The 20,118-nt window shown below is 37.9% G+C and overlaps 1 protein-coding gene across 9 annotated transcripts in view; it reads left to right on the top strand.

The window, feature by feature from the left end:
• Window positions 1–20,118, top strand: part of CDC42BPB (CDC42 binding protein kinase beta) — a 96,919-nt gene that overhangs the window by 60,644 nt on the left and 16,157 nt on the right. For 2 of the 9 annotated variants that reach the window (XM_072863592.1, XM_072863591.1), the window contains exons 12-28: window positions 1,593–1,726; window positions 3,358–3,600; window positions 5,287–5,397; window positions 5,861–6,105; window positions 6,285–6,390; window positions 6,976–7,100; window positions 7,933–8,038; window positions 9,668–9,816; window positions 10,430–10,524; window positions 10,612–10,691; window positions 12,129–12,179; window positions 13,294–13,383; window positions 13,809–13,898; window positions 14,304–14,409; window positions 16,859–16,995; window positions 17,573–17,712; window positions 19,278–19,359. In XM_072863592.1, the coding sequence (XP_072719693.1) occupies window positions 1,593–1,726; window positions 3,358–3,600; window positions 5,287–5,397; window positions 5,861–6,105; window positions 6,285–6,390; window positions 6,976–7,100; window positions 7,933–8,038; window positions 9,668–9,816; window positions 10,430–10,524; window positions 10,612–10,691; window positions 12,129–12,179; window positions 13,294–13,383; window positions 13,809–13,898; window positions 14,304–14,409; window positions 16,859–16,995; window positions 17,573–17,712; window positions 19,278–19,359 (2,090 nt within the window). The remainder of the gene's footprint in view (window positions 1–1,592; window positions 1,727–3,357; window positions 3,601–5,286; window positions 5,398–5,860; window positions 6,106–6,284; window positions 6,391–6,975; window positions 7,101–7,932; window positions 8,039–9,667; window positions 9,817–10,429; window positions 10,525–10,611; window positions 10,692–12,128; window positions 12,180–13,293; window positions 13,384–13,808; window positions 13,899–14,303; window positions 14,410–16,858; window positions 16,996–17,572; window positions 17,713–19,277; window positions 19,360–20,118) is intronic. The other 7 variants (XM_072863596.1, XM_072863595.1, XM_072863599.1 and 4 more) reach the window with 5 other exon arrangements.

Here is a 20,118-nt window from a genome sequence, read left to right as displayed (position 1 = left end):
CTGTTCTCTTACGCCTCCTTTGGCGGGGGGGGTGTATTGTTTTGGAGGGGTTTTACCTGGAGGTATGTGTAAGAGACAGTGGGGAGAGAAGACTAGTTGCTCTTTAGTAACATAAGGGGATAGGTGGGAGGATGTGTAATAATAGTTCACATTTAAATATTTCTGAGCTCCTGCTCCCTTTGTGTTTCTGTCTGGTGATGCATTAATTAGGAAGCACTGAGCACTGGAGAAAAACAAATACTGGCATCTGTCCTGGGAGAAGACTGACTCATCCATATCACTGAAAATCTGTTGCTTGACAATGCTATTAGTTTATCCATACAAACCTCCTGTTAGCATCTAATTTTAAGTGGGAATCAGTGATAAACAAAATGGTAGTTTTGAATCCTAACGACTGACTTGGCTTGAGAGGTTTATAGGGGCCTGTAGTTTAGCATAAGTGAGTTCAGATGCTGAGTTGCTGATGCTGAATTTTTTTTTTTTCCCCTGCAATTTGGCAATATACCCCCTTTGTAGGTGCATGCATTGCAAAAATCAAATCAGCTCTCCTAAGTAGATTATCCTTCCAAAAAAATCTATTCTTGTATATTCTGGAATTAGATTTGAGTCAAAATAGTTAGATTAAGGTGCTACTTCCGCAAATGGTTCAGGTTTATCCAGCCCTTCAGCCAATGGTGTCCTGTTAAATATAAAAACTAGCAGTATGATCTTGTTTAAAAAGAAGTAGTATTGGTTTGTGTAGAGTGGGAGGAAGTTTGTGCTGAAATGAGAAAGGGAATAATACTTTAATCGTTACAGCAGTGCTTGGGATCCCTGAATACATAGGTCCAATTTCCTGTTCTGCCACAGACATCAGTGGAACTTGAGTGAGACAGTTATTCCCTGTGCAATTTCTTATTTATTTGTTTAAAAGAAGTAGTAATTAAAACCAAATGGAGAATGGAAGTTCATTTTCTTACCAGCTCTTAATACTGAGCAGAAATATATGAAGGTGGTTAGTTTGTTGTGCTTAAAGATGATAATTTCAAATCAAATTTGTTTCATTTTCTTGGAGAGTAAAGAGAGAAAGACCAGGAGAAGGTACTGCCAGGAGTATGGGCAGTGGGGTTTCCAGCCTGCCTTGTGCAGGATGGTATTTCCTTCCCAGATTGCGAGTTCTTATCTGCTCTAGGAAATAAATAGTCCTTTCCTGTCTTGCTGGACGCACTAATGACTGACCGTAGCCTTGCTTGTCATATAATGAAAACTATTTAGGAGACAAACTACTAGAACTGGAATTGAACAACTAAAGTTTATTTCAATGTTTTCAAGGGCTAGAAGTTGCATTCCTCGAAAACAAAACAAAGCCCTGTGCTAAGGCTTTTTCACTTTAAGAGATCACAATCTTTTGGAGGATTTCTTTAATAGGCTGAGAAAACTAAAACTATGTGGAGTTGTCAGTGCCCCAAAATTACCTTAAATAGTCTAAAATGGTGGGATCGGGAAAGAAATTGATTTTCCAAGCAAAGGGATACCAGTTTGCTTGAGTAATGTTGCTTGCTTTATTGGTGTAAATTTGGGACCGGTCACCTTTAAAATGTATTAATCTACAGATATAAGTAAACTGGAAGGACAGCTTGCAGATGCAGTGGCTTTTCGACAAGAACATGAAGACTCTATACACAAGTTGAAAGGACTAGAAAAACAGTGCAGAGTACTGCGGCAAGAAAAGGAGGACCTTCATAAGGTATTGACCCAAAGATAGATACACTTAAAAATGGTAAAGTAAAGTAGCTATAGAACAGTTTTGTTGTGAATGCAATTTTAGTGTTTTAAATGCTGCTTTTTAAAACTATACTGAGATGTTAGTGAACCTGTTAATTTCATTAGCAATACAGTAGTTTTCCAAAGTAGCACACTTTCTTTTTTGGAAGTTGATAGGCATCTTACTTATTTCAAATGTGTTCTGCTAGATGGAACAAACACCTAAAGAATGGTTTTAATTTAACTGATTAATTATTCTCAACTGTTTCAAGTTAAATTCACATTTGTGGCTAGTCATCAGTCCTGTAGATACCAAAAAGCATGCATATATATATATACACACACACACATATATATGAAAGCATACACATATATATATATGAAAGCATACATATATATATATATATATATATATATATATATATATATATATATATATGAAAGAGTTAGTAGAGCTAGGTCCCTGCTCCAGCTTGAGCCCACTTACTCTTTGTAATACCAAAAGGTTAATTATTGCTTAAGGCTGAGGATGACTTTTAGGTAATTGCCAAGTTTATTTACTGTTGTGTAAATTACACCTTTGTTTGCTTCCTAAAATGTAACAGTATCTTAGTTGAAGTCAGCAAAATATTTTGCAGTAAAGTAAATAGGGGTTTGCATATACTGCATACCACTGTCAATAATATCAAAAAAAGCTACCTGTATTCAAATAGCTAGTTTTGGAAAAGTCTAGCAGCTGTATTGTTCACATGGCATTTAGATGGACCCAAAAGTATCCATGGGCCAAAATCTCTGGGGTTTTTGTCCACTAGAATTTAACAGTCTCTCTTGTCTGTTAACCACTGGTAAAGGTTGTTTACCAGAGTGTATAAGTAGCAGAGAAGGCAAATCTGTTCCTCCTGGTTTGAGCACACACCTTTTGGGAAGTTAATGAATGCTCCTGCAATACTCCTACGAACGGCAGAACTTTTTAGAAGTCTTTTGGCCAGTATACGTTTATTCTCTTGTCTAGTTCTGCTCTTTTTCTTATTTTTTTTCCCCCACTCTCAAATGATTTTATGTAGAATATTCAATTTGTGTTTTAATCTTGTTAATCTTTGTTAACTACTTGCTGTAAAGGAAACAGCTTTTATACTTTCAATTAAAGTATTAGAGCTTCACAGTTTGTTCTAAGGAATCTTCCTCTGTTTTCTGAAGAATTTCACAAGATTTGCTGCAGTGTCTCAGTGCTGGTACAGTGTATTTGATGGCTCCCCTGAATGTGCTGTCTGCTAAAACATTTGTGCAGGTACATGGTGGTAATCTGAAATTAAGTTACTTAGAAGTGAGGTGGCCTTGTGTAGTCAGATTTATAAGAAAGACTTTGGAACAGCAAAGGTACTCTTGGAGCTGCCACACTAGAAACAGAGTAACTGCTGTCTTGGTATGTTACTGCAGCTTGCTTACCCAGAAAAAAGCCTTTGTGTAAATTAAGTATTATCAATAATATTTAAAAGTTATGTGAGGAGGTTGAGCTTTCAGGTCATGCTTATGTGGGTCCACTTCCTTTCTTCTTGGAAAGAATACATGGAATTCAAATGACTTTATTATTATTATATTTTTTATTTAAACCAGCAACTTGTAGAAGCCTCAGAGAGATTAAAGACACAATCCAAAGAATTGAGGGATGCCCACCAGCAAAGAAAGCTAGCTGTGCAGGAGTTCTCTGAGCTCAGTGAGAGGATGGGAGACTTGCGGTCCCAAAAACAGAAGCTGTCCCGTCAACTTCGCGACAAAGAAGAAGAGGTGGAAGTGAGCATGCAGAAAATTGATGCTATGCGACAGGACATCCGTAAATCGGAGAAGATCAGAAAAGAGGTAGCTTGATAAAATAGCTAACAATAACATGTTTCAGCTGCTGCTTATCCAGTATCTCACATGTGATTGTATTGAAAAATTGGGACTGTTAACAATAATTTACTTTGGCCGTCTATAAGAAATTACCCCAGTAACTCTTCCATATAACTTTGCTACAGATCACAAAATAGATCTTGATTTTGTTTCTATATGTTTTACTGATATATCAGGAAACGAACCGAGTCTTCTTTTTTGTTTGTACTCAGGCTGATTTTAATCTGGAGGAAACTATTCTTGCTACATGCCCAGCTTCTTAGATCTTGTGTTTTGATTCTTGCAGACTCTGACTCATAGTCAGCTTGAAACCTAGAAAGCTTAATGTCTTCATGTGCTTTAAGGTTGGAGTATTGTGACTTCATTTTTTTCAGCTAAATTTTTCTCTTTAGCTGGAGGGAGGAATAGCAATGCAGACTAAATAAGTGTTTTTTCTTCCTCTGTAGTTAGTCATTGTAGAGAATGTCTGTAATATCTTTAAGCAAGTGAATTTCCAATTAGTATTCTAGGCAATTTATAGTTTTATCTAAGATGAAGTGGATAACCAGAAGAGGGCATAAGAAACTGCTGTTGTGGTTAACCTGGAGTGTTTTAATCACTGAAAAATCATTAAATTTTATGTATTCTCTGGGTGAAGTGTAGAAGAGAAATTTAAGAGCTTTATAAACGTTGCTGGAAAACTTCTAGCAAAATGAAGGACAGTCTGTGAAAATGTAAGTTTCTCAGACTTTTATCCATGAATAAGAAGTGGTAGTTAACTGGGAAAGGCAAAGGTGTCTGTGGCACCATATTTGATGTGTAGGGCTGTGGCATCTCGTCTCTAGAGCAGAGTGCAGTAGGCATTCAAGTGTTGTTGCTTATTTAGTTAAATATTTCCATTCAGGGCTTTATAATCTCCTATCTTTTTTCTTATAAATCCCTCTGTTCTCCCTTTCCTAACAGCTGTATCAATCTTCTATTCAGAACATAGTCTATAAGTTCATTATCTTGGCCCACAATTCTAAATACAATCCTTTTAAAAACAACTTTGCTAGTTGCATTTGAATACAGAAAAACAAATCTTACTCTTTCTGTCAGGTTTTAAAACTGTGCCACTATTGCTTGAATTGCAACAGTTGCCTTACTTGCCACTAAATTGTCTTTCTGATGAGCTTTCTGAAGTCAGTAAATGGATAATCAAGCTTATTTTGTTCTGTAATTGCAAGGTAAAAGTGTTCCGTGTTCATATTTGAAGTATCTTGCAATAATTTGGCTCAAAGGTTGGGATTTTTAAGCCGCCTTAGTAGATACTGAGGCATTGAGCTGACCTGTAAATGTGGGAGACTTTCTTCTTTCACAGCTGCCACGACTTCCTAGTGCCATTTCCTTCTCTTAGCACTAATAGAAGCTGTGCAGTTATCCCTGCACATACGTGATGTAGTTCATATCAGTAGAAATGTCAGATAGTAATAGTTCTACTGCGTGATACAGATGGATGCCTGGATCAATGAAGGCAAAACAACTATCATGATATTCTGAGATGATTGTTACAGTGCTGTAACGTAAAATAAAAATAAGGAAAAACTTGCTGCCCATCCGTATGGAGGAAAGGAAATGAATGATACAGATAGCACTATCTTGTGTTGAAATGACTTAAAATTACTCTCGTTGCAGCTGGAAGCCCAACTTGAAGAAGTTGTAGCAGAAGCATCAAAAGAACGGAAGCTTCGTGAGCACAGTGAGGTCTTCTCCAAGCAACTGGAAAATGAACTGGAAGCTCTAAAGGTTACATGCTTTGTGACGAATTTTTACTCATGGCACAGGAGCTGCAAGAGTTTTGCTTACTCAACTGTTGATACCTGTGGGAGGCTTAAGAACTACAGCATTACTAGAAGCCTAACATAACCTGTTCAGATTTATTTGGGGTTTTTTTTTGCTTGAAGTACTTTAATATCTCATTGGACACTAATGTCTTGAAAATGTCCAGTTTATGAATTCTAAGCAGATACTAAACCAATGTGATCCAAATTTGTTATCTCTGCAACCCATTTGAACCCCTTATTAGAGTCATGTAATCAGAGCAGTCACTTATGGGGCATAATGCTTGGAGACAGGCACCTTTTAAATCACTCAGTGCCCAGATAAAAATTTTTCCAAAGTGCCACCAATTTGACAATTCTAAGTTTAAATGTTCCCAAAATCTAAAGACCATTGTCTCTTCCTGATGGTTTCTCTTCCGCTTCTGCAGCTGAAGCAGGGAGGCCGGGCAGCAGGTGCCACACTAGAGCATCAGCAGGAGCTTTCCAAAATTAAGTCTGAGCTGGAAAAGAAGATCTTATTTTATGAAGAGGAGTTGGTCCGACGGGAAGCATCACATGTTTTGGAAGTAAAAAACGTGAAAAAGGAAGTACATGATTCAGAGAGCCATCAGCTTGCACTGCAGAAAGAGATTATGATACTAAAGGATAAATTAGAGAAAACAAAGCGAGAGAGGTAAGCTTTCCGGCATGATTCATTAGCTGTAGATTTTGTTTTTGTGTGTATTGCATTGCACAGGTATCTGTGCAGGATGGTATATCACCTTAACTTGTTTATTCCCTTTTGAAAATCCCAGTCTACAGGTTCAGCAGTGTTACAGTATAAGTGTTTCTATTTCTTGTCCTTCTCCTTAGGCACAGTGAAATGGAGGAAGCAGTAGGAACAATGAAAGAGAAATATGAGCGTGAAAGATCTATGCTCTTGGAAGATAACAAAAAGCTAACAACAGAAAATGAGAGGGTAATTATTTGAGGAAACATTTTTAAGCAAAATATAATTTTTACTTTGTTACTTTCTGATGCTGAGTAGTCTACTCATTGATCAGAACAGATCTGTAAATGTTCAGGTGATATCTTAATAAAACAAATGTAGTTTTTGCCATATAAATGTCAGAGATCTGGCTAAATAGTAACTTTAGCATCTCAGTACTGCTGTTTGTGGGATTGATTCCCCCAGCTCAGAGGGCACCATCACCTTCTGATTTCTTCATGAAGGCCCCACAGAGAGGGAAGCATTTACAAAGACTGCCTGCCTTCCTGATGGCTTGCAGTTAAACCTCATTCCTCTCGATGGCCTCTACACTCACTTTTTCTTTTCCTTTGTTTTGGATGGTTTTGTGTGAACTGGCAGTGTGGTGTTCTATGCTCAGGAGCTAGTCTCCGGTTCCACAAAAAAAACCCTTTCCAGTTCTTTAGTCTGTGTTAGAACTTCCAGATAGCCCAGGGTATTCTTGTTTGTTCAGATTCTATAGGTGTGTAGACACACGCATATGTAGAAAGTCTGAAACTGACATAAGCCATGGGTGAAATGAATCTTTTGTTTCAGCTTTGCTCCTTTGTGGACAAATTAACAGCACAGAACAGGCACCTAGAAGATGAGCTGCAAGACCTAGCAGCGAAGAAGGAGTCTGTTGCTCACTGGGAAGCTCAGATTGCAGAAATTATTCAATGGTATGTGCTGTTTAGAGATCCAGATGGCCGCTTTCAACTTTTGAAATATTGATTGGTCTTTTTTTTCTTCTTCTTCTTCAAAGTATAGCTAGGCTCTTTCTCTGTGTCTGGGATGAACAAAAGCATGGTACTTCTGAGTGTTGATTAACTATTTCTCTTCTGCTTTCTAGTATTGCTGCGTAGTAATGACAAGTGAAATTGTCAGATGCTGTTAAGTACGAAGGAGAGGGTTTTGGAGTCAGCTTTCTTCAGTCTCTAAAGTGATCATTAAATCATGCAATTTGGAATATTTTGATAAATTCATTTAGGAAGATGGTTATGATTTAAAAGGTCCATGTTAACATATAGAACCTCACTAGCTATACTAGACAAGCACTTGCACTCAATTGACAGGTCAGTTCTTCCCTCTGTTATTTGCTGTTTTAGCAAGCTGTGTGCAAGTATTTTCAACATGCGAGACAAGAAGGACTTGAAGGTAGCCCTTACAAAAATTGAGCAAGCAATATGCAGATCATGTTCCAAACAATAACAGTGAATCTCTGCAGAACTCTTGCTGATGGCGGAAGGGAAACTTCAGTTTCCCTAGCAACTGCCACAATCAAGAGAATCAGATCAAAGAAAAATCTAAAGCAGGCAATCTAAGATATATTCAGTTTTCTGTTGCTGGGAGTTTTCCCTGCTGTGTCCATTTCTGCTCTGTCCCTAAATCCAGCGCAGACACTCTGATTATTTGGTGGTACAGTATTTGGTGGTACAGTATTTGGTGCTACAGTATTTGGTGCTATGAGCCATGAAACTGTTAAGTAACAGGTTTTTTGTAATTGCACAATAGGGTAAGTGATGAGAAGGATGCTCGTGGCTATCTCCAAGCATTAGCTTCCAAGATGACAGAAGAACTAGAATCGTTGAGAAGTTCCAGTCTGGGGTCACGAACACTGGTAAGAAAATAGCAAGCATTCAGGCTGTTCTGGGGATGTCTAAGAAGCTCGTTTTTTAGTTTCAGCTACTGTCTTATCAATATCTGTTCATAATGAGAATTATTTTCTAATAAATCCTCTGCTAATGACTTTCTAGATTTTAGCTATTGCTTGTGAAATCCATTTGGGTCATCTGATCAGAATTTGATAGTTAGAGGTGGGGGGGCAGTTCTTACTAATATCTGCCATCGCAAACTGCTTTAAACAGTACAGAGGAGAGAAGAAACAATAACTTAAACCATTAAAGAGTACAGAAATGTACCTCACCATGTTAGATGCAAGTAAATAATGTTAACTGCCTTTACAGTGAGATAACAAAGTAAGTTTTCATTTGTGAACAAGCATTAGCTGGTTGGTATTGTTACAAACTAGTGACACACTGATAGCATGGAGCTTACGTGCAGAGCAATGAGACCTTATGCCATAATTTTCCCATACAGTAGTAACACGAATTCCCCCAAAAATCTGCAAAATAGAAGAGCCCTCACGAAGGAGTACGGTTTCAAAGACGAAAACAGTGTCTTGCCTTGGCAGGTACTAAATATCTGCATAAGGAAAGGGAGAGCCATTTGCAGCTAGGCATGGAAGCCCACGTCCCTAGCAATGCCAGTCGGCACAGTCTGCCATGCAAAGAGTCCATCTGCTGCTGGTTTATACAGATAAGAAGTTACTCACCCCTTCCACACCTATGAATAGGAGAAAATAAGAGAAAGTTATGAGTTCCTGTAAGCTAACATTTGCCTACATCATCAAGAGATTATTATAATATTGAGAGGTTTAATAGGAAGAAAGATCAGATCAAATGCAGTTGGCATTTTCTTCTTAGCTACAACCAGAATAAAGAACACTGCCTGTTCTTTATATTACAACTGGTTTTGTAACTTCAGCAGAACCTGATCTAAGACAATTATTTCTCAACATTAAAAAAATGCCTCTCATTTTCATGACTGTTATTTGCAAGTTCACATGTGACTAGAGAGGTATCCATTAGGGAATATCAGAAATGTAGTCCACAGTGAAAAATGCTTGGGAAAGCTTGGAAAGTTAGCTTTTGGGGGTAGTAGGGCAAAATTGCATGGTGTATGCAGAAGTATAGTGTATGCAGCTTAGCAAGTGTAAGAATTGTTTAGGAAACTGGTATCTTGGGTACCTCAAGACCCAGATTTTTAAATTTTTTCGTGTTTTTGCCACTATCGGTATGTTTTAGATTATGTTTTACATTAAATATTTATATCTATCTCATGTTTGAAAGTCCATATGTCACTGTGCAAGTTTTCTGTACTCTTTTCTAGATTGGACAATGAAAACTAGCCATTTTCAATGGGTTTTCTCAGTTTGACTTCCATGCTCAGTGATCCAGCATTTTGGTTTCAAGCATGTTGTGTTAGTGGTTTAACCATTATAAAAATTGCTCATTACTTCATTTTTGTGTAACAAAGTCTATTGACTGATTTCCATGTAGCAGGTATACCATCCATAACTAATTAAAAGAGTGTTCTCTGAACCAGTGTGAAAGCTATTTTATGGTCTTTGAAGAACAGAAATATCTTTAGACAGTTGATAGTAATATTCAGTAACTTACTGCAACAGGATCCACTTTGGAAAGTGCGACGCAGTCAGAAGTTGGATATGTCAGCTAGGCTGGAATTACAGTCTGCCCTTGATGCAGAAATTCGTGCCAAACAACTAGTTCAAGAAGAGCTACGAAAAGTTAAAGATGCAAACATATCTTTTGAAAGGTAATAAGGGCTTTGGTTCTGTTCGGGGTTTAATGTGCTGCTCTAAACTGCTGGTTAGAATAGTAACTTTCTTAAAATGGTCCCTTGTGCCTGGTATATTGGACTTTGCCAGAAAGATCCCATTCCACAGACTACACACTTCTTACATAGTCAAATGAGAACTGTAAAAATTTCTTCAAGTAAACATTTCACTGCTGTGAATAGCTTGGTAATAAGATACAGATCTCGGGCACCTGAGGAAAAAAAAGCGTAAGAGCAAATTCAAAGCAAATTCAATACCTTTTCTTAGGCTAACTGGAGAGTAGACATATTCTTGGGAATTAAAAGCCAAACTACTATTAGAATAATTTTGTTTGGCAGATATCTGCAATGACAGCAGGAGTCTCAAGTACAATTTTCACTGTCTAGTCAAGTAGTGAGGTGCCTATTCAGGGGAAAAATAAAATTAATCAGCTTTAAAAAAAAAAAATAATAAAAACCACCACCACTCCTCAAAAAAAAGGCATTTTCCAAAACTCTGAGATGTAGGACCAGAAATGAACAACCCTGTGCACTGGCATTCCTGCCTTTGAGATATTTCAGATTGCGTTTTGATCATATTGTGTTGCTTTAGTAAACTAAAGGAATCGGAAGCAAAAAATAGGGAACTGTTGGAAGAGATGGAAGGTTTGAAGAAAAAACTGGAAGAAAAATACAGAACAGATTCAGGTAATTAAAGTTGCTGTGTTTTAACAGAGTTCTAACAGCACCTGCAATGTTGCCTTTTAGCTAAGCCTGTTCTGCTTTGGGTTTTAGGTCTCAAACTTCCAGACTTTCAAGATTCCATTTTTGAATATTTCAACACCTCTCCTCTTGCACGTGATCTGACTTTCAGAGTGAGTTATTACATAAAATAACTACAAAAATGTGATAGCTGAATTATATTTTTATTATGTAAAAGTAATGCTTGGACACTATATGGCACATTTGGATCTGGCATATTAGCCAAATTAGTATGCCGCAGAATTGGATGTCCAGTAGATATCAGATTGCTTGGCATTTTGTCGGGAAGCTGGCACCTTTGGGAAATATTCCCAGAAGTTCACATTAATTATTTCGCATTCTAGCTTCTTTGTTTAGGTTAATCTCAAATGTTTGGCTGAATAATATATATTCAGGGTTTTTTGGAAAGGCTGGCACACCCTGTTACAAATAAGGGATTAAAATCTTTGCAGTTGGAAGATGCTGATTAATACACGGAAAAGTATTCACACAGTTCAAGGACTGTTTAAACAGATATGTAAAATTGTTGGCTCCAGATCTTAATGGAGTGGTGAGAGTAGAAGGAACTGGGAAGAGAATCAGAGGACCCACAGATGTTCGTATAATAAGTTTATCATGACACACCCTCTGATCCTTGGAAAACTAATCATACAAATCACAGCTCCAAGCGGGCGTTTCAGTTAAAAAGGTTTGTGCATTCCCTGAGGAAGCAGCTGTTAAATGCAACATTGAATCACATTTCCTTACTTCATGAACTCTTGATCCATGAGGATTTTCTGGGATTTTTTTTTTTTTGCAAAACACATAGACAGTTCAGGATAAAACCAAGAGCTGGAACTGGAAAGAATAATCTGTTATGTTTATGGAGCTGAGTTAAAGGGGCTCAGGTTAAAACCTCATCAGTCTGGTTAGATTTTACATCTGAAATGTGTACTCTCTCTGTTTGGTTTGGTGGGTTTTTTTTCCAAACTGTCCCTGTCGCTAAAAAGAAAGCCTATGGACATGCTGTAATATTTACATACACTTTGTGTATGTGCTGTTCCCAGTCACAAAATGTCCATGCTGGCTTTCTTGCTGAAGCAGCAAGATGTGCTGCATGGATGAGGTGGAGGGAAGAGAGAGAAACATGATATATGCTACTATCTGAATAATAATTTTATCTACTGATCTTGATATTTTAAAACATTGCTTTAAAAAGTACCAGATATATTTAAAACAGTAACATGTAGAATATCAAGCCCATAACTAATCAAGATTCCATTCTACAGATCCTGCAATAAATACCTAGTCGCTATAGAAATGAAGGTGGCATTTTCTGATGAATTACGTTTAAATTGCTGATACTGTACTTAATGACTTCCATTAACAATTTTTTTTCATGTGTACTTATAAAGATAGCCCATGTCATCTGCTCTAGGTTAATTTAGTTTGAATAAATATCATTTGGCCATATAAAACATTTTATTTAGCTAGCCTACTAATATTCTATCTGAAGTGTTCCTGTGGGTGATAAGTGATCGTTTTTATCCCTCATATCCGTTACAACAAAGGATTCTGTTTCTTCTTCGTCTACATCTTCTCTGCTAGCCTTTTGGGAAGAAGTAAGTTTTTGCTAGTAGTTTTGTCTCATTATTTTGTTGTGACCTGTCATAGTAAAAATGGCCTTCTAAAACTAGATATTTTGCTTCCTTAACTTCGCTATAACTTAATCTACTAAATAGAGCTAGTTTAGTTTTCTTTTAATACCTCTTTACAGGCTTACTATTTTATATTTTGACTCTCTATATGGCTAAAGCTGAATCACACTTAGCATTTTTAAATAGTTCATATTACATAATGGTACAATTTGATCTTAAATGGCCCAGCCCTACCAATCAGTTCATAACAAAAAAAATAACTGAACATATTTAGTGAGCTAACTGAACTTGAGCCGTCTTCCTGTCTAAACTGGCTGGGAAGTGAGTGATTCATTACTTGTTGCCTTTAGTGCTAATTACATCATTGATGTGAAGTCTAATCTGATGTTTGTTAATCATGATTTTCATGATGTCCTCAGAGTACAGTAATACAGTATCCTACTTCCACACCCAGCTTCTTTAGCTCTGGAATTGTAGCATACTTCCCCCTTGTGCTGGCAATTAGTAGTTGTTAATATAAGTGTGAAATTAATAGAAGGCTTGTAATGGATGCTAGTCTTAAATTTTAGTGAAATATAAGGCAATGTGATTAAGTAGATATGATTCTTTTAATGAGAGAGGCCAACCATTTTTAAACAACTTTTTAAAAGATTGTGTAGTACTACTTTAAGAATTTTTCTTCTGGCAGAATTGCTGGCTGCTGCGTGCTAGAAAAATCCTAGTGTAGTAAGCTACCATGAGAAATAAGCTATTTTATGGATGATTGCCAAGCTTCTCAACATCATTCCATACCTGCATGCAAGAGATTAGAGACAGCCTTGCTGGGAGAAGGCAGCTGTTACAGCATTTATGCTGCCTACTATGAAGTTTTGCATTTCAGTACTTCCAGCTTTACAGCTTTTCCATCAGGTGGCAGGGTTTGTTTTGAGGAAAGATTTTTTTCAAAGTGGAAAGTTGTTACATCTATGTGTACTGCATATAGAAATCAGCATTGTTGTTTGTTTCCATTTTGTTGACATGAGAACACTTAATCAGATCTGTGGTATCTAATCTAACATGTTTGCTGTCACTTTTGCAGACCAGTTCTATTAGCGAGCAGGAAATGCAGGGTCCCAAGTCAGAAGTTTCACCATCTACTTCAGTTGTAACTGCAGAGCAACAACAAGAAGTAAGAGAGCTGTTATTTTACCCCGAAGAGTAATTCACTAGAAAGTCTCTCTGTCTTGTTCATGATAAATACATATTGCAGCATTCATTATGAAGAAGCAGGATTGAATGTTGCTTATTTGCAATGTGTCAGTGTTAATTGCACCTGCTTTGAGGACAGTTGCAAATGAAACCTTTTCACTGGTTCTGTGTATGTTGATGTACCTCATTTTCATATGTTTTCTGTATTGCTGCTTGTTTGTTAGTGTGCAGGCTTTCCTGTGAGTGCTTTAAAACAAAATCTCTTTCTATTAAATCAGAATGGCAATGTTTATGACGATTAAATTTTTTATAATTTCCAAAAAAGAAAAAAAACCCAGAAAACAATAAGCTTTGCCACCCCAATCTTGAAACAAATTCTTGAAGCCTTATTTTGCTCAATTACAGTTTTTTGTGATTCAGGAACCAATTCGGCTTCAGAGGATGCCTGCTGCTCCTTCCCCCACCATTCAGTCCATTTCTCTAGCTGTACCAAAGGTAGGGGGACTGTGCTAACCTTATTCTAAAGAACAAAGGAAAAAATATAATTTATAAATTAGCCCTCCGTGTTTGTTCTTGTCCTGTTTGGGTTTGTCTTGTGTTTGTTTGTTAGGTCTGTGTTTTTAATCAAATGTTTCTGAATGCAAGTTGATGGGTTTTGATTTGTCAGAAGGGACAGCAAAAAATAGTTGGTTGTAGGTTTGGGTTTGAGTGTCTTATGCAGTTGGAAATAAAACTGTTACTGTTGTCTTGCAGCACCTTTTACAAGCTGCACTTAGAAGAAGCCCAGGTTTCATAATGTAGACTCTGATATACTGGAGGGTGATGGAGGGAGATGCTTGCATTACATAAGTACAGAAAGTGAAAATTTGGGGTTTTTTTTATCCTGAATGTGTCTTTCAGCCTAAAGCTCACCAGCTCAATATCAAGTCATTTACAAGTCCTACGCAGTGTAGTCATTGCACCTCTCTTATGGTGGGATTAGTTCGACAAGGTTATGCCTGTGACGGTGAGTCAGTTAAACTTTTTACATTTTCAGCAAGTCCCTGAAAAAATCATCCCAAAACACTAATGTATTTTAAGGCAACCATTTCTTTGGGGAGGGAATGAAAGAGAGGGGTGGCTGCCACTGAACGGTTCTTTCTTTTGCATCATCATCAGACTTCTACAGTCAAAGAATTAATATAAGCCCTCATGGTTCCCTTTCATAGTACTAATTAATTCTGCTACCATTAGTGCTGTTATAGTGTGATTTGGGGGGGGGAGGTGGGGAAAGCAGGAGTGTTTTCTGTTTCTGTAGTGGAGAAGACTACGGGAATGCTCTGGTAACAGGAATCTGAGCCTGTCTATTATATGCTATCCTGATCGTAAACCCCGTATGTTGGGAGGACCATTTGCTAGGCTTTTTGGCCTGTAGCCTGTCTTGCTGTCCATTAGTTTTATTTAAAATTCTTTCTCTGATGTATGTGTCACTGTTGAATTCCATGTTTGAGTATATGGAGGTATTTTATTTGAAAATACTTGTCTGTATCTTGATTAGACACATGAACTCAGTAAGTAGTCCACAAATCTGTTGAAGACGCTACAGTATAAATAACCTTATTCTGTTTCTGTGCCCAGCTTAGTTCTTGCTAGTGACACCCTCTCCGCTGACACCTTCAGTATCATATTCAGATTGCCTCATCTGCCCTTCAGGGCTTTTTTCCTGGCAGATCTTCTGGTGGCGGTTCTTCCCCAGGAGCACCTATTGCTCTGCTAGCACTTGCCCTGGGGCTGCCTTTCGTCTCCTGTTGCTGACAGTTCTGAACTCTAGTTTTGCATCTCTTCTTGCAAGTTTGCAATAGTCTTTTCTCTTCATGTAGCTATCAACTTCGCTCTTTTTTTTCTTGTGTATTTTGATTAAGCTCTGCATCATTAGTTTTCCAGTTTGCCTCTTCTACTCCAGATCTTGATAGCTACAGGAAAAACTAGAATCACACTGACAGAGGAATAGAGATGACTCCAGTAGAACAAAGTTTTGCCATGTTCCACTCCCAATCACTTGCTTTTCCCAATTCCTCCTCTTTTTAATGCTGGAGACTATGGTAAAATACAGCTGCACTTCCAGAGGCCTGTGGAACTAGCTATATCCTGTGGATTTTCCCTATTCTGCAGTCGATGTGCCTTGATACGCACAGTCCCAAATAATTATGATGCCTCCTGACAGAGCTGAATTTATTACCTGGTCTTGGGGAGCCCCTACAGTACTTTGCATGCATGGCTCTTTGGTAACCCCTGTCCTCCTGGGAGCAGACTGTAGCTCAAAGACCGAGCCAGGCAGCCTGCTCTGGGCTGCCCTCTCTCCTGACCGTTCCCTCGGGCATCGTGAACAGGAGGTTTGTAGCCCAGTCTGTGGCTCTAGCAGAAGCAGGCTGTTTCCAGGTTTTCTGGAATCCCTTGACCCTTCATAATTACGGGACTGGACGTGCATAGGGTATCTGCCATATGCCCACTTCTGAGAATGTGGTTAGGAGGAAGCACAGGACGCATCACAGTGCCGTGCCACTCTCCTGCTGCCTTCCCAAGCCTACTGGTAGAAACAGGGTGGCTGGGACAAACCAGGCAAAATCTTTGTGGAAAGATCTGGCCCATAAACTGTGGGTTGGATCCCTCGATATAACATGTTAATTCATTCTGCAGTTCTTGTAGTCTATCTCATGTGAAGGGGCATTTATTCTGAGGTTTTTTTCTGTGTAGTGCTTCTGTGTGAGGTGCTCTATAGACAAGAGACCTCTGTTCCTTGCTGGTGCAGCACAAAGTGGTACAAAGTGGTGTAAATGGTAAGAAAGCATACAACAATTAGTGTAGACGTTTGCTCCTTATTTGAAATCTGAGATACATATTCACCACACAGCATTTCACCACACAGCATTTCAGTCCTTGTCCCCTGGTTTCTACTTTATTATGCTTTCAAGCCTATTGCCTGTGTTTAATAGTTTAACCCATTCTATTTTTTTGATCAGTTTAGTTTTACTTTGGCTTTGCAATATTCTTGCATACTTGGATCAAATTAAACACCTGCTATATTTATTTTGTCTCCTATCACTGCCCTGTAATTTTTATTCCTCCTTTCTTAATACTTTGTCTCTTCTGTGACTGGGTTAGTTGCTGCTTAATACGGGTGAGGCTGACCAACTCCTTTTCCTTCTGGAAAACGCTTTCATAAGTTGCCTTGAAATGTGGACTCCGTTCCTGCCCTTTACAGAAGTAATGGGCTTAAAAGAGAAAATAAAAGCAGTTTGGAGAGTCTCCTGCAATATCTAGGTGTGTTCACTCCTTTAGCATAGTGGGCTGTTGCAATATTTGACTGCCAATTTCAGTGTGATTAATTTGCTGAGCATAAGGGTAGACTACGTTAATCTCCTGTTATGATTGACTCATACACGCATTTCACTGTGAATTTTCTCTTTTGTACTTAGTGTGTTCATTTGCATGCCATGTTTCCTGCAAGGATAGCGCACCTCAGGTCTGCCCTATACCCCCTGAGCAAGCCAAAAGGCCTCTTGGAGTAGATGTGCAAAGAGGAATAGGAACTGCCTATAAAGGTTATGTCAAGGTAATAGTCTTTTGTTCTTGGACAAGAGAAGAATACTAAACTTCACTTACAGCTATGCAGCTTGAAACCTCTAAGTATGTTTAAACAGATCCCCTAAATTGTGCTAAAGCCTTAAGGCTTTGTGTGCTGCCTATGTAACTTATTCAACCTTCGTTGCTTTAGATGTGGGAGAAACGGTTGGTTGTATTACAAGAGCTAAAGGTTAGTAGATTAGTAGCTACAATGTTCATAAGTAGCGGGGGGGGGGGGGAAGCATGCTTTAAGGAAGAATTTCTGTCATTGTTGATGTAAGCATAATATAAAAGGTAAACTGTCCTACCATTTTGGCATTTGTGGAATATAGAAGCCCCATTGTTTGTGCTAATACTACATAATATATTTATTAAACTGTAACAGGGAATGGTTGAACTTCAGGGAGGAAAAATGATTGCTTGATTACTTGACATTTTTCGCTCCATTTTGAAGTAGAACGTGTTCTGATTCCATTGATCTAAGTAGAAGCTTTTCTGAATGTCCCCGTTTTCTGTGTCTACTACATGTGCTTACATTTAATAAGCAATCAGTTATTTATACGCAGGTCCCAAAGCCTACAGGAGTTAAGAAGGGGTGGCAGAGGGCTTATGCAGTTGTCTGTGACTGTAAACTGTTCTTATATGATGTGCCTGAAGGAAAATCCACCCAGCCTGGAGTTGTTGCAAGTCAAGTCTTGGATCTCAGGTTTGTATTATTATGACAGAGTAGAAATCCTCCATATTTTTTCCCTAACAGGAATAATTATTTATAGTACACAAGAAATTTTTAGATCATGAGAGCTCTGGTCTGAGAATATCTGTGTGTTCTGAATATAGACTGCAGCTAAGTTTAGGCTGAACAAATTGGCTCTACAAGAAGTCACTTAAGTGACTTTATAGTCACTTACACTACAATCACTAATATTTACAGTATTGGCATGCTTATTCCTAGAATTCCACATGCATACATGGAAAACAAATAGACTTTGGTATATTGGTTTTTCCCCTGCACTCTGACCTCAAGGGTGAGTCACAGATCATCCCATAGCCAGTAATTTCAGGAATATTAGAAAAACTGAAGTAGTCTGCAGAAAAGCGCCAACTAATTTACAGTGCAAGTTGCTCTGACCCTGCCTTCTCACAGGAGTCATTTTTTCATGGTGAACCATTTGAACCACTGAACACTGTCTACAAAAGATCTGAGACTTTCATTGATCAGAGTAACCAAGAAGGTTTTTTAATTTCAATTTCTGGAAGTGTCAAGAAAGTGTAATACCTTTTAATGTTACAGCACCTTCTATCTCTGTTGAATATAAAGTTTGCATTCACAAGCACCTTGATTTATATTTTTTCCAGACAGCAGTACCATGGGGTTGCACCAATACTGCTGTTCTGTTCTCACATTTATTCTCTGAGAACCATCAGTGTCAGCTCTCTCTGGCATGCTGGCAGCAGGAGCAGAAGCGTGGATGTATTGCAGATAACAGCATTCACATCAGTACACTGTTTGAAGCTACTCAGCCAGATATTATACCAACTGTCCCATGCTTTATCTGTTTATTGTAGCTGCCCCTTTGAGTCTGTCTTCTGAGGATTCTTAGATATTTTAATAGATGCTAACCACCACAGCTACGAATTCTAGCAAGTTTCAAGCATTAGTGTCATCTTTACACTAAAATTGGCAATTATGGTGATCAGCTTGGTCAAATTCAGTTTAAAAAGGCTTGTGTAGACAAGCCCTCTGGGGTGGAGCACTCTGAAATGCAAAAGTTGTTCTGATGTCTGTTTATTTTACTGTATTAGAGAATAAAATCTAGCTGTTTTGAAAACCCTTATTTGAATCCCACAAACTATAATTATGTTGCCAAGAGCTTTTTATGTGATTTTTCTTTTTTTCCAAAGGCCCCTCTCTTGCTACACATTGAGGTATGAATTATTCATTTCTAATGTGTCTGCTGGGCTGGAAGAGCAATATTCTTGCTGCTAATTGTAGAATAGGTGTGGTCGGTAAACCAAAACTACACAAAGTCACCCCACTTAACTTCAGGTGGACTGAATTACACATACGGAATGCTGTAGAAACATAACTAAAGCTTGTGAGTTGTTTGGGTCAAGGATGGTTAGAGCATAACAAAGCAGTGATGGCAGTTATGACCTCTGTGCGGTGTTAGGAGACTGCAGCCTATTGAAACAGTTGTGATATCAGTTAGATTTTGCTGAATAATGTTAGTGTGTGCATGTATGTGATTCTCTTGCTCTCTTTCTTACTAGAGATGAAGATTTTTGTGTGAGTTCTGTCCTAGCATCGGATGTAATACACGCAACTCGTAAAGACATCCCTTGTATATTCAGGGTATGGCTACCAATTTACTCTTAAAGAAAAGTTAAATACCATTGTTTTGTTTTGATAGTGAAGCACGTTATGCATATTTAATGTTTATTAAGTTATGCAGAAGTATAAGAGTTTACAAGGGATGCTGAAATGTGTAGAAGAACGGTATGATACTCCTCTTATAACTGAATTGTAAAGAACAGAGTTCTCCTTCTTTTGCTGCTTCCTTGTATATAAAGTTTGGCTTTTTTTATTTTCGTGATTATAATTCAGTATACTCTGTCTCCTCTTCCATTGGTATTACCAGATCCTGTTTTTTCTTTCTTAGCTTTGGAGGACTCTTGCTTTAGGAACTGATGCTGTAACAGAGTAGGGTGAAGCTGGGTTGTTCTCACTGGTTCTAGTTTGCCCATGTATTGTCTTGTATTAAAAAATACATTTGAAATTTCAGTTTCCTTAATTTTATATTTAAGTATAGTATAAAAAATTTAAAATAAGAAAATAATTAGCTTAGTTATAATATGCTCTCTGACATATGTGCTATCTGAATGCTGTATTTAATTTTTAACAACAGGACGTCTTTCATAGGTTTTATGTGAATTATATTTAATTTGAATTTTAAAATATAGAGAAGAGTACGTTAGTAGCCAATATCTATAATCCCTTGTATTTGAATACAGAAACTCACTGTTTTCAGCATCTCTGATCCTTAGTCATTTAAAATCAAATCAGTGGAACACAGAAGCCAAAGAGCACCTGCAGTCCCAGTTGTTTGGTCCT

The sequence above is a fragment of the Ciconia boyciana genome, chromosome 6 (assembly GCF_034638445.1).
Source record: "Ciconia boyciana chromosome 6, ASM3463844v1, whole genome shotgun sequence".
NCBI classification, from domain to species: domain Eukaryota; kingdom Metazoa; phylum Chordata; class Aves; order Ciconiiformes; family Ciconiidae; genus Ciconia; species Ciconia boyciana.
This window is presented reverse-complemented; position numbering and strand designations above follow the sequence as displayed.